The sequence below is a fragment of the Corvus kubaryi genome, unplaced genomic scaffold (assembly GCF_017639235.1).
Source record: "Corvus kubaryi isolate FWS band 111438036 unplaced genomic scaffold, C.kubaryi_AGA036_p1.0 37256, whole genome shotgun sequence".
NCBI classification, from domain to species: Eukaryota; Metazoa; Chordata; class Aves; order Passeriformes; family Corvidae; genus Corvus; species Corvus kubaryi.
Window position 1 is genome coordinate 7,238,471 of NW_024581076.1, and position 16,404 is coordinate 7,254,874.

At 35.8% G+C, this 16,404-nt stretch overlaps 1 protein-coding gene across 1 annotated transcript in view; it reads right to left on the reverse strand.

Moving 5' to 3' along the window:
* The window catches only part of XPO4 (exportin 4), an 82,060-nt gene that overhangs the window by 14,656 nt on the left and 51,000 nt on the right, over window positions 1–16,404 (reverse strand). The window contains exons 10-19 of the mRNA XM_042023927.1: window positions 12,481–12,657; window positions 10,489–10,631; window positions 10,225–10,370; window positions 8,742–8,919; window positions 7,107–7,266; window positions 5,261–5,430; window positions 4,128–4,302; window positions 2,738–3,031; window positions 1,649–1,829; window positions 31–149 (exon numbers count right to left, since the gene is read on the reverse strand). Coding sequence (XP_041879861.1) covers window positions 31–149; window positions 1,649–1,829; window positions 2,738–3,031; window positions 4,128–4,302; window positions 5,261–5,430; window positions 7,107–7,266; window positions 8,742–8,919; window positions 10,225–10,370; window positions 10,489–10,631; window positions 12,481–12,657 — 1,743 coding nt within the window. The remainder of the gene's footprint in view (window positions 1–30; window positions 150–1,648; window positions 1,830–2,737; window positions 3,032–4,127; window positions 4,303–5,260; window positions 5,431–7,106; window positions 7,267–8,741; window positions 8,920–10,224; window positions 10,371–10,488; window positions 10,632–12,480; window positions 12,658–16,404) is intronic.

Here is a 16,404-nt window from a genome sequence, read left to right on the forward strand (position 1 = left end):
TCTAGCAGCTCTGTGTAAAAATATACTTACCTTCAGCAGATCTTGTGACATTAGAGGCAGAACTAAATTAACCCCATATAAGACCACATCTGCTGCTGATACAGATCTATTTGTAACTTGCCCAGGCTCATGTCCTCTAAATACTTCATCTGCAGGAAAGACAAAAAATATTTTGTATAAAAGGAAGATTAAACATATTGAAGTAACAGTCCCATTTCTTTATAATACAGACATTTTTAAAAATAGGACTAGTCCCCTCTCTCCAAAAAAACCATGAGGCACTGTATTAAAATAGAAATGTAGTGAGTGGAGGCGGTCACTTCACTCTATATTTACATTCATTAGGACTAAGCATTTCATAATCACTTGTACCAGATGGCATGCTAAACCAGAACACTTCAGATACTGAGGGCTCCCTTCCATTACAGAACATTGCATTTGTTTCTAGTGATAGCTGCTTCATGCCTGCACACATAAACACATAGTGATTAAAATACTACTGCATTTTTATACTTTTTATATATATTATATATTTACATATGCTTTAATATCTTTTATAAAGAGAAAGAGAAAAAAAATGGGAGAGTTAATATAGAAAATTCTGCAGTATGGATGCTGCCAAGTTTTCTCCAGTTACAGGTTAAGGCCTATGTTTCCCATTAACTGGCAGTGACCTTACTTTTATAATTCCTGCATTGAGTCAGCAGCAGTACGTAGAAAACTTGCAATACATTTGATCTCTGGGCATTGCATCTAGGTTTTATTCACATTACTTCATTTCATGGTAAGTATTTTAGTGTTTTCCACACAACTAACATCCAGATCTCAAAGCAAATACTTTACATAACACTGGGTTGTCCATTCAAAGGACAAAGTCTAAATCTGGTTCTGTACTTGTGCTGTGCATGCATGATGAAAAAATAAAATGATGTACTGCATTTTGGAGTACAAGGCTCTCTCTTTCAAGATGTACCTCAGAAAAGCAATTAATATCAAAATATGCTTGGTATCAAACTGAATCTGCCTGGGTTGTTATCTGTGCAAAGTATATAGAACATTGTGAGATATGAACCATGCAAATGTTTGGCTTATTCAAAAGCAATGCACCACAGCTAACTGCCAGAACATACAACTGCAATTTTACGTGGCAAATACATGTAAGAAAGTAACAGGCTGGGATACAAGAAGGAACCCTTAACTACACCCAGAAATCATAAAGCATGTTCTGTGAAAGAGGAATACAGAAAACCCTCACATGGTGGAATTTTAATGAGCTCAACATTTCACAAAAGTTCAATCCCGTACTAAGAAGACGATCCATCTGCTTTCTAGCACTACTTTACTACTCCAACTTCTCTACCTGCTTTTTGTTATAAAACTGCTGGTACAACATGTTCAGACTCGCAACATTCAGATTTCAAGCTGTTTTATACAACCCCAATTTATTTTATAACAGCAGTAATAATTTCAGATGTTAGAATATTGTGAAAAGTCCTTCCATTGCTACTTTAAATAGCAATTTTCATATCCAGATCTAGTCAAGCCTAAACTTCAGCTTTTCCTTTATATGGACTGAACACAAGCCCCAAAATGGTTCTTACAGTTTAGAAAACAACTTGTGGTTCATCAATCACCAATTCCTTAATACCTGTATCACTGAAATCTATGAATTCTTTTGATAGAAGATTAGTGAGAAGCTCCATAATAAGAAGGAGATCCTGGTACTGGTCTTCTTCTGCTGTAACATCTATCCGTTGTCGACCTAGATTATTCTTGGAATACACCTGGAGCAGAGTTAGGCAGGCCTCATACAAGTTCATGGCTTTGGCCTATAAAACAATGTTACATAATAAGAAAACTTCCATATGCTAAAAGTGACACACTTTGTTCTAAAATGGCATTACTTGGTAGACAATACATCAAGATTTTAATTTCAGTATATGACCACTTTTGTACCAACTGTAAACAAAATCATCAAGGAAACAGCCACCTGAGACTATAAGAACACTTACAGCCATATATGGATGTGCTACTGATTGAAAGACCAAAACATTACTTTTCTTGATTCCTCAGTCTTAACAAAAATCCCAACAAGAGTGGCTTGGAACAGACTGACACATCGCACTAATCTCACAAACTAGATTACCAACAAAATCCCCTGGGGACACACTTTAGTTATAGAAGTTTGGAGCCACAATATGCTGTTTGTACATACCCAGGTTGGAATAGGCAGGAACTCTTCCAGACGCAAAAACATAATTAGCCAACAGTGCAAAGATCTAAGTGCACTGCACAAACTCAAAATTTTAACTGTTAACTTCTTGGGATCTATTAATGCCTTGTCGAGGACCAAGGCAGTGTCTCTATGGTATGCATTTGCCACATAAAACAGTGCTGCAATTCTCCTAGACTAGACTTCTGAGAAGTTTAATATTGTTATAAAAAAATACTCAACATTGTCTGTCCTCTTCTGCCACCCATAGAGTCAGACTAGTGATGAATTGCAGATAAACTTATTGGTAAAAAAACCCTAGTCTAAATGTCTTGCTTTTAATCTTTGCAAGTGTATGTTTTAAAACAAAGGAATTCCTTAACAGATGTGTCCATATTGTCTTTCTCTCTATAAAAATCACTACTTTTTTTTTTTTTTAAGGAATAGCACTGTATACACACTTACACACATGCATGTGCACACACACATACTCTGCCCCCTCCTTCCCCTTATGGATGTATTTACCTCTCCAAGATAGCAAATTTGTTTATGTGCAACTTCAACAAAGACTTCTATTATGAGATTGACAGTCTCTGGTGTGTTTTTGTATACTTCCATTAATCCAATGCAATTATTAAGGAAGTCCATTAGGAAATTGAAGAGAATTGCTACATTATCAATCTGGGTAGCCTCAGCAATGCCACAGAGTGCTTCTAAAGTAGCTGTGATTTCCTGTTTCACTTCCTCCTCTTGACAGATCTGCTGAAAGTTTTCTTGGTTTATCACATTCAAGAATCGCTGCTGAAGTGGCTGAAGAACCTTGACATTTTTCAGAAAAGTCACATTAAGATAAGCATACTATTATATGAGATGTGAGATTTAAATAATTTAGCAAACTCATTGCTTTTGGCATGGCAGTACAAGAATCAATCACTTCCACTTCCCAATGACTCAGTTATGTTATCTGTCACATTAATGTAAGCAGAAGTGGTAGCAATTAGTGCTTCTCATTGTCCATCATGGTCTGCAGGCAGGTGTCAAAATGAGCACCTCCATAAATATTTTAGGTAATTTTGTAGTGTTTAAACAAATAACAATGACTTTCTCTGGTTCAAAGCATTCCATTCCCTTCAAATGCAGCATTAGGGGAAAAAAATCGTTACGGCTCATTAATGAAACCACTAAGATTAATGCCCACAGTTATCTTTGCCACATTATGATTCTCAATAGTGAAATCACTTCTCATCATTTGTATTTGGAAACAACTTAGAAACTTCCATAAAAATAGTTAAATGTTTTTTCCCAATTACTTCTAGTACATTACAGTCTTACCTTAAATCACTAGTTTCGTAGCTCTGCCAATAAAAGCAAGTTTTTCTCAGAAGGTCAATGCTTTACAAAGTTATGTGGTGCTTCCTGATACCATTTCAGCTACTTTCTAGCATCAACCTTTCTGGTATTAAATATTTGATCTTTAATGGAGCCAGGGCATAAAGAGCTGGTCAAGATTCTTCACTATGTTCCACATTAGCTTTTCAATTACTGTCATTATGATTAAGTGATAACAGAATAATTCATAACACCATAAAATTAAAATGAAAGGAAGAAATGTCCTGGTACAAGGGAAATTTCTAATGTCCTATTATAGTCTCTTTCAAACATATTGCTCTACTGTCTGCTTCACAAATCCTCCAATTAATTATTAGTGGTTTCTCTTTAGGTTGAGATATTCTAGATACAATTTAGATACAATAGATACAAGTATTGATCAAAGAGATAATAATTTAAAAAATCATCAGTATTAAATATCAAAATATATTATACAAATTGATTTTGTGTCACCATAAAATTCCCTAAACTAACTTGTTGTACTGCTTGCTTATATGGAGGTAATAGACATATCAAAATAGCTTACCTCTGTCCAGTATTGTTGCTTTGTTTCTGTATCCATATGAGCAAAACCTCCTAGAACTAAAGCTTTCATTAGCGTTCTCTGCACAGAACTAGACAAATAGTGAAGAGGAGGGCTTCGCCTTGCAAACTGTTTAGCTAAATTCCACCAGTTTTCACACTGAATAACTAAGTTTGCCCTAAAAAAGAGGGAAAAAGATTTCATTAAAGACTTCACAAAATTGTATGAACAGAGCACATCATGTTTCTAGCAGTTGCCAGAAGTTTTTTGTTGCTATTTTTAAAAAAATTCCTTTATTCTGAGGCCAAATTGCCTTTTGATTTTCATCTTACTAATGCCTCAGCTTTCAGACTTCTATCTCAGATACTCTGAAAATAGATCAATTCATACAGGAGAAAAGCAGGGAAGTGCTTTAGTTTTACACACATACACACACAGAGTTAATGGACATACTGCATGGATTAAAAGCTTAGTCTCATTACATCATAATAAAATAAGCAATTTATTCTAAAACTAGCTCCTGTGGGGTTTAATTTTTTTTTAAAAGAAAAATCCTCAAACATTTTAAATCCTCATACTTCAGAGCAGTCTTTCAGTAGACTGTGAATGCATGATTGCATGTATAATTGCAGGTCAGTTGACAGAAATAAAGCATTCAAGAACTTCCTGCTTCACAGTTTGCAATACCAAAGAAAACTTTGAAATTTGTCTGAATCCACAAAATCCTGTATTTAAAAAAAAGAAATTTAGGTTTACAAAACATATTTCATACTGGCTTAGCCAGTACCTGAACTCCTAATCAACAAAATTAACAGCAACACAAAAATCCTTGCAATAAGAGTGGAGACCAGGAGAGTTTTCCTTTCTCACTGTTTAAGAGTGAGGCACAAAAGTAAGAGAAGGAGAGTGCACTTCTAAACAGTAATAAAAATTAGGTGATGTTTTGTCAAATACAGGTCTCACTCCTCAGCTTATCAGACACGTTTGTGGTGTTTTTTTCAGTTACAGTATGTTACTAATGTAATTTGACTTACAGAGACATGAATATGAAGTGCCCTATATCTGGATTACTGTGGCCAAAAAACTTTAAAGGAAGCAAAAGAAACTTTTTGACTTCCAGAGGTATAGCAACTTACCGCTCTCTCCTTTCCACTAATGTTACTAGCAGTTGTACAGTATCATTTGCAAGGTCCTGCTCTGAACTCCACACTGCCAGGTTACTGATCACTTTTTCTAAAAGGTAACCCACAATCCACTGGGAACCCTCTGTATCAGCACCAAATGCTGTACTAAATGGCAGACTTATCTATAAGAAAAGCATTAAAATGAGTGAGTTTTACAGAAGCCAGAACCCCAAAGTGTATGGCAATCATTGTCAGCAAATTCTTTTCAGGCTGTCACTTCTTTCCTACTTAAATTACACAAATGTTACATAGACAAAGGCAAAGAATATCTGTAACAGAAAAATCTTTGCCAAATTTATCTTGCGATTTTAAGGACAACATCTAAAACAAAGAAAAGTTTCAACCTCATTACAAAATCAGGTTTGAGTATGCCTAGCTTTTAAGGCCAATGAAAGTTCAAAAGCTTTAATAATTAAAAGAAAGATCCCAAAATCACCTCCCAAAAGTGTTTCCATGAATTTAAGACATAAATCCTCAAAATTCAGTGGTAAAAATTATTAGAAATAAATCTAGTTCTTGATCTAAATAGAAACTTGTAAAAATTAATTTTCACCTCAATTTTTCTAAATGTGCTTTCTGCAGGTGGTTTCTTCAATCTACATATCTTTTAGGAAAGATGTCACACTCTGGTCCTGGCACATTAAAATATGCTTCCTTGAAATTGCCTGTTCTCCTATCTTTAAAGGAAGTTTCTCAAGAGTGAAATCCAAAGACTTTGTAGTAACTGTGCAGGGGCTTCCTGTCAGCACACCACTAACGATTGTACCTTTAAGGACTCACGATATATACATGACTGAGGTTTAAAGGTAAATAAATAAGGTTTAAACCTAAAAATAAGGTTTAAATAGAGGTTTCAATCACTTTCACATGCCAACACAAACAAAATGTGTGCATTTCCTAGACACTCTGTTTTGTTTCTTTACACTGTTTTTCACGTGGATCTCCTTCTAACATCATCTCCAATTCTTGCCCAACTGGTACCTTTACAAATTCTTAGCTGTGCTGTATGTATGAGCCGAATAATATGACTTCAAGTATTTACAAGTCTATGTGATACCTATCGCTGTTAAGGAGAGGCCTCCTGAAGCGTTAGTATGCTTAGTTGCTTCAATAGTGGAAATAAAGGGGAGGAGGAGGAGACTTCCCAAAAATTAGAGCCAACAGGACCTCCTCAGGATGGGAGGATGGGTGGCCTCTGTGAGCTAGCTGGATTACAGTTAGTTCGATAAGCAAAATCAGGATCAAATTCTAATCACGATTAGTGCTGTCCAAGCACAGTGAGAAGTTGCCCTTTACAAAGAACGCACCGTTGAAATAATGATATATACAATGAGAATGAGGAGAGAAAGTAGCATGACATTAGCTAATGTATACTACCTTGTGGTGGTGTTAAATATCTAACTCAGAATCACAATCAAGAGCAATCACAGTATTAGAGATGATATGTAAAATCTGATGGACAGTCACAATTTATAACATCACTGCAGTCAGTGAGTTTCACTCACTACACAGCCTAGGAGCACTGTGTTATTCTGATATGGCAATGGCTATCCAAAAAAAAAAAAAAAATCACGTTTACAGCAAAATGTGCAAGAAGAGTCCCCTAACAACTTGTATTTCTAATTAGCAAATGGAAGAAAACATCAATTTTCAAACAAATTCCAAAACGAATCACAACCCATTTAACATTAAAAATACTTTAGCATTGCACTTTTAAATAGCTACACTGACATCTACATTCACAGGACAATATTATTGCTAATACTCACAAATAAATTCATAAAAGTTATATCCTTACCTGATCATACAACTTTTCATCTACTAGGAGGTAAGTCTTTGCCCAGCGCTTGAGAAACCATACAATATCTTTGCCCATCTGGGGGCTCAGGAGGTGCGTGAGATTTGCCCTTATTGCTCTAGATTCTACTTCTGACACTCTTAAAATAGCAGATAACAACCTGCAGATTTAAAATACAAGGAGGATGCTGAGAGTGGTTTTTGGAGAAGCAATGCAACTACCAAAACCACTTTCATTTTTCACAAAATATGACAGAAGGATCAGGATAATACAAAGCACTTCAACTTTAATCAAGTAAAAACACCTGAATTTACTGTTTTTGAAATGTGAGGCAAGGGGGAGAGAGAGAGAGAATAGACCGGCAAATATCATCCAAAAAGTAAGAATTATGCTTTAAAAGACAGATTTAAAAGTAATTTTGACATCAAAATTACTGCAACAAAGAATCTTCACAAACATTGTGACAAATGGACTACTTGGGAGTGCCTGAAAAGCTGTTTTGAAAAACCGCTTTTCCCTTCCTTGCACCATAAAGTTTAGTGACCAAACGGGTTCTAATTGTGCAGCACTTGCAGTGTGACACATACCAAAAAGCAAATACAGAAATGACCAGTTGCTTTGCTCTTGTTCATTACTGCAGGGAAATAGTCTGAAGTAGTAAATCACCAGGTGACTGCATTAATACAATCAGTCCATAAAACGACTTTAAATACTAGCTTTGGTATTAAATACTAGTATGTCAAATTTTGTAAGAATGTGATTGTACACAAGAAATTTAGGAGTTGACAGTGGCCTATTTCTTGAAGAACTCTGAACTATTTCAGAGTTATTGCCAAAGGGCCTCAAATCTCTCCTTATTTAGATCTGGTTTTTTTTCCTACCACCACTGAGACACTGCATCAAGAAATGCCGTTTGGTGGCTATTTCTTGAAGTGGACAATAGTATAAGTGAGCAATATTCAAGCTTCTGAACACTAGACACCCCTCATTGCTAATGAAGATCTGCTTTTTCTACCTTCTTCCCAGAAAAAAACATTTAAAGAACACAACAATTTATCTTGTGTGAAGCCTCTTCTGTGTCAACTAAGAATGGAATGCAATCTTCTGAAGTGTGAGGATTCAAACTGAGGAGTCCATTGTGAGCATCAGCCTTCTTGCAAAAAGAGAAGGGAAATCTCTCCTGCTTCTTTTATAGGCTGACAGTGATGTGTGTACATAACTGACAACAATTCCTCATGCCCTGAGGATCAATTTTGCTGCTACTGCCAAGCTTGGGCAGTAACTCATGTTCAAAGTAGAGAAGTTCACTGATATTCTGGAAAGCATTTGCTAAAGCTGTATGTATTATCTAAAGATTTTGAACTGCCAACTTTTTTTTACTTAAGTAGTTTTAAGGATTTTCTGTAATAGATCAAAGATAGGTTTTCAGTAGAAATATAAAAAACCATTTCTGTTTATTTCCTTTGGCTCATTACCTCTGTTAAGACTATTAGGTCAATCCTTCCTTTTTCAAATGTTCGGTGTTTACATATTGCTTACTTTTCACATTCACAGAAGTCTACTCACATTCTAGGTTTGTTTTTTTATCTCTGAAAAAGCATTTAACACACTTAATAGTACAAGATGCATCCTTACCTAATTACAGAATCAGTTCTGTTGTACCCTGGGATGGAAGAGGCCTTTTCTCCTGGAGATCCCAGTATCTGAAGTGTGGTATTGATGTCAACCTCGGCTGAATGTTTAATGGAATATTCCATGACTTCTGGAGGTATTAGCGGAGTCTCTCCCTGAGTATCATTAGCCAAGAGGTAGCCTTACATTAAAAAAGAAAGAGTGATCACAACTTTCTACCCTAGGTTAACTTATGGCTTTCTGATTAGAGAATCCATAGGCTTAACTGCAGACATCACACCAGAATTAAATGTTTATACAGACCCTGACTAACACTGCTTAAATGCATACAAATTAACTTTAGAATCCTTAAAGCCATTCAGTAGGAAAGAAACCTGAAGTGACAAGAAACCAAGACTGGAAAAAGAAACCACCAATTTAAAAACAGATAAAAAGAGACAAGATTTGCATCATGTAAAAGTGCTACAGTCAATTCATCTACTTGGGAGAGGGACAAAACATTTCATTGTCATTTTTTTCTTCTTCTGCTATGTGGTAAAAAAGCCTTGATTTTACAGCTTCCCCACAGAGTCCGTATCATTTGGGACTTCTGTTTCGCTAACATTCCAAATCTGTCAGAGTCTTTCAGGCCTCAAGTCCATGTGCTGTAACACAGTTTTCCTCGCCTAGCAACTGCAGATCAGGTGAAGCATGTGTTTTCATAAAATACTCTGGGCTCTAGATAATATTGATTCCAGCTTTAGTTGTAGTCTTCAATATCTGAGCTCATAACCATATGTGAGCTACAAACTCCATCTCACAGTGTTACAAAAATATTATAATCACATTCATGTCAACATCTGAGAGCAACTAAAACATCAGATCTTCAAAAAAGTACCACAAAATATTTCATGTATTATACATTTCTCCTAGCAAAGTACAGACCATCTTTAATTGTTATTATGTTTGCCAACTTAAAATAAAATATTTCCATCTAAAAATCAAGCCCAAAAAGGTTCTAAATTCAAGTTCCCTGAAACATAACAAAATGGCAGGTCATAGATCATCAGCACTGAGAAATTCTAGAACTTACTTGATTATCTGTCACCACTGAGTACCACCATTACCCTGATCTCATGTTGGTTCCCTTACAAAGCCATGTGCACCCACACAACACCACTGATACCATGAACGGACTAATTTCTTGAATAGGTTGACTGATAACACAACTCAAAAAAACTGTAACAAAATTAGTTGCAGGAGTTTCCAACGGACATTGATGAAACCTTTACATGAGGTAATCATTAGAGATAGCATTCCTGTTACACAAAGCAGATGATAGAAAGACAAGGACTTTGCAAGTCCTGTATGTAAGATGAAATCATCGTAAGGGATAAAATGTATAGTCAATCAAGAGTAGTTGATATACAGGGATTTTTTTTTTCCTGAGGTGTTCCAGCTGCAGTAAGACTACTGGAATAAGTACTATTTAAAGCTGTTCACTAACCTGTAACTAAAATAAGCCAATGAATATCCTCATACAGGTCATCAAGCACTTTATTGTCAATTGAACCTGATGCTGGTGAGGCAAGTAACTGCTGCTGATGTCTTTGCAACTGTCCATGGAGCCTTGTCACTCGGTCTTCTAACAAACTGTGGACAAATAACAAGAAAGTAGCTTCAATGTTTTTAAACTGTTTTGGCAAATTCAGGCTTTTCCTATGGGACAGCTTTATTGATTTGCATTCGTGACTACTTTCTTTGTACTTACCTTGTGAGAAGAGGTATGCAGTGCTCTGCAGCAATCCTCCCCAGCATGCCCACACTGGCCAACTGGTCACAGAACTGGTCTCTATCATCTTCCTGCAGCTCACTTATTTCTTCTTCTTCCCGAGAGGCCACACCATTGGCAGTCTTTGGTTATTTCAACAAAATTAGAAGCAACCAGTTAGGGTCATACTTGTTAAATTCATTATCACCACAATTTTCTGCAAGGTAATTTGCATATATGAACAACAGACTTGTACTAAATTAGACACAGAAGAGTTAAACAGAGTCAACATGGGTTCATACTGTTTTAAAATCAGTATTTCACAAACTCATTAGCAAAATGCCACATTCAGTTCATTTGCTAACATTTCAGTAGTTCTCAGTTGTCTGAGATCTTACATTAATCACATAATAGGCAGTATTTTTCATGATGAAATGAATGTTAGCCCTTTCATTAAAGATTTTCCCGAACCTACTGTTTGAGGGGACACAGTAGTTTAAAAAGTACCACTAAATTTTAAAAAAAGTACCTTAAAAGTAAATGCCATAATCTCAGTAAATAGCAGACTAATAATCCTGATGATCTCAGTTTTATTTCTTGCTGATGCAGGAGTTGCACTGTTCAATTTCTCAAAACTTATCTTGGTTGCATTATAAAATTATTTAAATTATAATCAGACCTTATTCCTTGAAGAGATGAACCATGATATGCAGAAACCAAGTATAAATACTAAAAGTGTTTCTTATCTCTTAAATAATCATAAAATTTATGCAAGTAACAAAGTAAAATAGAAGAGGCAGAGAAGAGGCAGAGAAAGCTATCAGTCTGCTTTGTTTCTATAGAGGCCCTGGAAAACTGAATCCACACACAACTCCTTATGCAAACTGCTTTTAACCCATCTTTTCTTTATGCAACCCAGCAAATCATTCTCTTTTGTCAACTTCAAAGTTGCAGCTGTTTACTGAAGGGTGAGCCTCTGCTCTCAAAGCAGAGACTGAAAGTTCCTGTTACCGCTTTGATATTGAACAAGAAGCATTCTAAAATGCCAGCTGTGGCTTTTAAAGGTTACCCATGGGATAAATGACTTATCTCACAGAATGACATGAATTAACCTGTGTATACAAGTTATGTCAAGACCGCCTGATATGAATTCGAAGTTCTCTTGTGAAATACTTCTCTCAGTTTTGGCACTGTTATTACCATCTGTTACATATTGAGATAGCAGAATTACATTTTACACAGCTCTTTTCAGAATGAGGTACCTCTGAGATCTTTGCACAGCATCAAATTAAAGAGAGATTTTATACAGTTATTGAATTGAATCTATGCAATAACTAATTCATCCAACATTTACATCCAACTTTCTGCATAAGAATCTGTTTTAGTAAGATCCAGATTCCTGGCAAATGGACTAATCACCTTTCTTTCTCAATGGCTCAAGAGATACTTGATGTACTTTTAAGTTTTCTCTAGATAGTCAACTGTTCAAAAGCTCAACTGGGAATTTATTTTATCCAAAATGACTACATGATATTCCAAGTTTCTTCTACTTTGAGCATAGTCACTCTACATTTTTTCAGGTATTTATGCACGTCAATTATACTTTGAAGATAGTGCATGGGAGGCAACAATCATAAAAAGGGCCCCCAATTTCACTGAGGATTTTAACTAGAACTCTAATCCAGAAGGAAGGTCAAAAGTTTAGTCACTATTTGTGGAAAGAACAAGATACACATCGATTTGAGTTACAAGTTTACTTATTTTCTTTTTTTTAAGCGATTTCCAACTTTGCATTCCTTTAGTTCCTCTCCAGAATGAGAGAAACAGACTGGGAAATCACAAATGAGTAACAAGTTCAGCATTTTTTTTATTTCCAAAGTCACAAATGGCAATTCTATACTAGCTGCCTTGAGCTACGTAATATACACACACCAAAGGACATGGGCTAGTTACTGTATGTTATCATCAAAAACTACTACAATGAAGGCTTACCAAATTCCTTGTGCCATCAGGAGCAGCTAGATGGCACTGAATGTAGGAATTAAAGACTTGAACAGCATGTTGGGTAAAGAAACCTTTATGGAAATGTTTATCATCTTGGACCAAAGTAAGCCAAGATTCCAGCAACTTATCATATGCCTCCATATATACCATGTCATCTTTGTCAAGCTGTAAGAGATGGAAAACAAACCAAAAACAAATAAAAAATCTAATTTCTAAACTAAACCAGAGGAACATACTTATATTCATCATTATTTTTCAGATGTTCATGTACTGTTGAAACAAACACAAAAAAACCAGACACAAAACCGATCTAAGGATAGCCAAGAAAATATCAGAGTGAACTGATGGAATGCATTGAAAAGGTCACTGCAGCTTTCATGTCTGCTAAGCTTTAAAAACCTGTCAATGTGTTCAGCTATTTCTCTTCACCTGATATTGCATATAGATTTATAGGTATTCCACTATTTCTGAAATAGAGAGAAAAGACAATGATTCTCTGTTCCAGAGGAAATCACTGCAAGACTGCAAGTGTTCAAGAAACCTTATTTACAGGTAGCCAGTTTTGATGATGAATCACAACTTCTTGTTCTAGGAACAAACCAAAACCCAATTAATTTGTACAGAATAAGCCTGCAACTCTAATTACTTAGTGCATTCCAACTGATGCTTCTTGGTTTTAATTATTCATGTGCTTCTATATAGTACATAAGTTGCAAAAGGAAATACCTTATCTGAAAAACGAAGTCCTAAGTTGCAGGAAAACTAAAGAATCCAAACAGCAAAGAGGCAATTTATTTTAAAAATATTTTTAATGTAACTATCAACTTTTTGTTTTGATGCAAAAATTGAACGTTTGTAAATACATCCAACTTCAAATAACTTCAGCATGACTGTATAGATAAACAGCCTGCTAAATTTCTTAGAGGAAATCTTACAGGATGGCTCACAGAAGTTACTCTGAGATAGCAGAGCTTAGTAAAATGGTTCAATGATGAAATAAAGAGATATTAAGGCCTTAATCATGCTCCAGACACAAGAATTCCTGACTTCCAGTGAAGTTACAAACACGGTTGGATAAACAGGCAAGGAAAAGAAAACACTGGCTGGATGACTGATTAAGAGGAAAAATTGATATCACATTGGAAGCATTCCAAGATAGCTCCACAGCATCCTTTTGTAACTGCAAAGCTGTCATATTTCCAGAAGTTAAAACAGGGGACATACTGATGCAATTGTGAAAACAAAACCTGAAGATGACAAGGAGAGAGGCAAAATTGTATTCAACACTAACATAAGTCATAAATTTAGGAAGGACACCACAACATGTCTTTCTAAAACTTGGCTAAAGGACACACAAATTTAGAGACAGTCATTCAATCCTGAAGAATTTTGAAACATACATAATATATGTAAATATATAACTTACATATATGACTTTTAATAATTTTTAATAATTGAGAGCATAAACAAACAGACATATTTTTATGAACAACAAAATACCCTCAAATATATCCAATTCATTTATTTGAAAAGGTACTAAAGAAGTTAATGCCATGAAGAAAAATTAACACTTGGAGATATTCTCATAAGCAATCTAGACTAATAAGTGCCTCCATAAAATAAATGCCCAAACAGTAAGAAGATTTTATCCATATTGAACCAATCTGGTTCCAAAGAAACCTTACTAAAAAGTCCCAGTCCTTATTTCAAATTAGCTACAGCTAGGCTACCAAAGATGTCATGCAGGCAAAGTGCCGTGCTGTCGACTGGGAGCTGAATCATTCTGATGGATCAGAACTCAGATCTTCAGGAGAGGCAAGATAAACCCAGTAAATATAAAGCAAAGATTCTTAATTCCTCCTTATTTCCTCTATGGGAAACAAAAAGAAATTTGGTCCTTCTTCCTTCCTAGCTGTCTGACCCTTTAAAGAAAAAATACTGAAAGTTGGTCAAGCAGCAAGAAGCTGCTAAGAGTTGGAAGCACAGCAAGGGGACTAAATTCAGAATGGTCTCTGTCATCACATGATATTTTTAAAAATATCACTAAACAGGAACAGCACATTAATATTTGTTTTGAGAAAAAGAAGCCTTTGATACAATTTTTATTTGACTTCTCATCCAACATCCTGTTCATACTCTTCACTAATTCAGGTGGACTATTTGATTCTACTTCTGCATAAGCATTAAGTGTTGAGCATGGCAGAGCATAGCTGTGGATGAGCATCTTCTCACACACCCAGTGCCATTAAAGGCAGAGATTACTGGTCCACCTTGCCCCATAAACTAACCCTCAGCACTGCTGAAGCTTACTGCCCTCTGTCCACCAGTGTAGCTGCTCAGGCAAATGTTTCAACCTCCTTCAGCTGATCTCCCCAACCCCAACGAGCAGGTTAAAGCAAAAGAAGCATTTGAACATAATGTTTGGATTGTGGAGCTTTTCCCGTGGTTGAAAATCAGTATTAGATGCTTTGCAGTGGTTTGCATATTTTGATTCAGGACCTCCATATTTTGACAGTTTTCATAGTAGGTCTTCCCCGTCAGGCACAAGAAGCCCCCCTAGCTGTTTCTGCCATGTTCACATGGTAAGTTCTGCTGGCATATGAAGAAGCAGAAATATGGGGAAAACAGCTTTACCAACCAGCAAAGCTTACGGAGTACACCCGCCTGTGTTCTGCTGCATTTTGTATTTCTGAAAAGCTCCAGCAATATTACCTGAGGATTCTACTGAGCTCAACACACAGAGTATTTTATCTATCAGAAAGCTCTTCATTACAGACAGCACATGAGCTCACAGAAAGTATCACTGCACGCATTCTAAAAGAAACTTGGGGAATACATTAGCTGTGGCTAGGACATTCCTCAGCCAAAAGATTGTTTTCAGGGATGCAAAGTAGTACTTCTACAGGCACAGCACGCTGTATCATTGCACCAGACAGTGGTACAAGTTAGTGTAAGCTCTTGCTGAGAGATTAAGTGTTTTAAATGGCACCATGTTAAGCGCTGTTTTCATTAAACATGATTGTGTATTCCAGTTCTCAAGTAACAAGACGCTCCCTTTAGTTCCTTTGAATTTAAATGATAGCTGCCTATGGTTTTGCTGAATCTTATAAAGGCTTCAGGAGCATTTCTAGATGTATTGGTGAGCACCAGAATACATATTCAATATTCTACTAGAAAACCTCAAAAGCATACAAACTTTGACCAGTGAGGTTTGGAAAGGAGCTGTATTTTAGATTCTAAATTTAAACACCAATTTTTTGGTTAAGAAATGAAAAAAATGAAAAGTGTAAGTTAAGCACTTAATATAATAAATATAATAAATTTTAACCTTGCAGTGAAGACACATCTAATGTTCTTCAATGCATGCTAATTAATACACCTGTGCTCTCTGGTAAAGAAACACATCCATCAACTTTGTAACTAAATACTTCTACAATTATTTTCAAACTCAGGTAAATAACCTCTGTTACTACACCAAACTGTCAAAACAGAAAAAAAATAATCATACTTTCTTATGATAGTGGGGAAATATTGGCTAGTATTTTGATAGTCTCATTTTAAATCTATAGCCACTGCACATAAATAGCTTAAGTGCAAGATTACTCACCTTAATTCTTACTTTTTTTTTTCCTTAAACTACGTGTCCTTGGTAGTTTTTATTTCCAATGCAACTTTTAGGAGCAGAACACTTGGGCTTTGCCAACTGCTCTTTAACGTTACAACCAAAGTTTGAAAGAAAAAAATCCTCTTAATTCCTGTGCTAGATTTGTATGCACAATTACCATTTGAACTGTGTCAGCAATGAAGGGATGATCTGAACAGCTCAGAAGTAGGATGTTAACAACAGACCTTAATGGCTACATTCACTTAAAACAGAAACTCCTGACTCAGAACTCTACGCAGCAGTTAAGT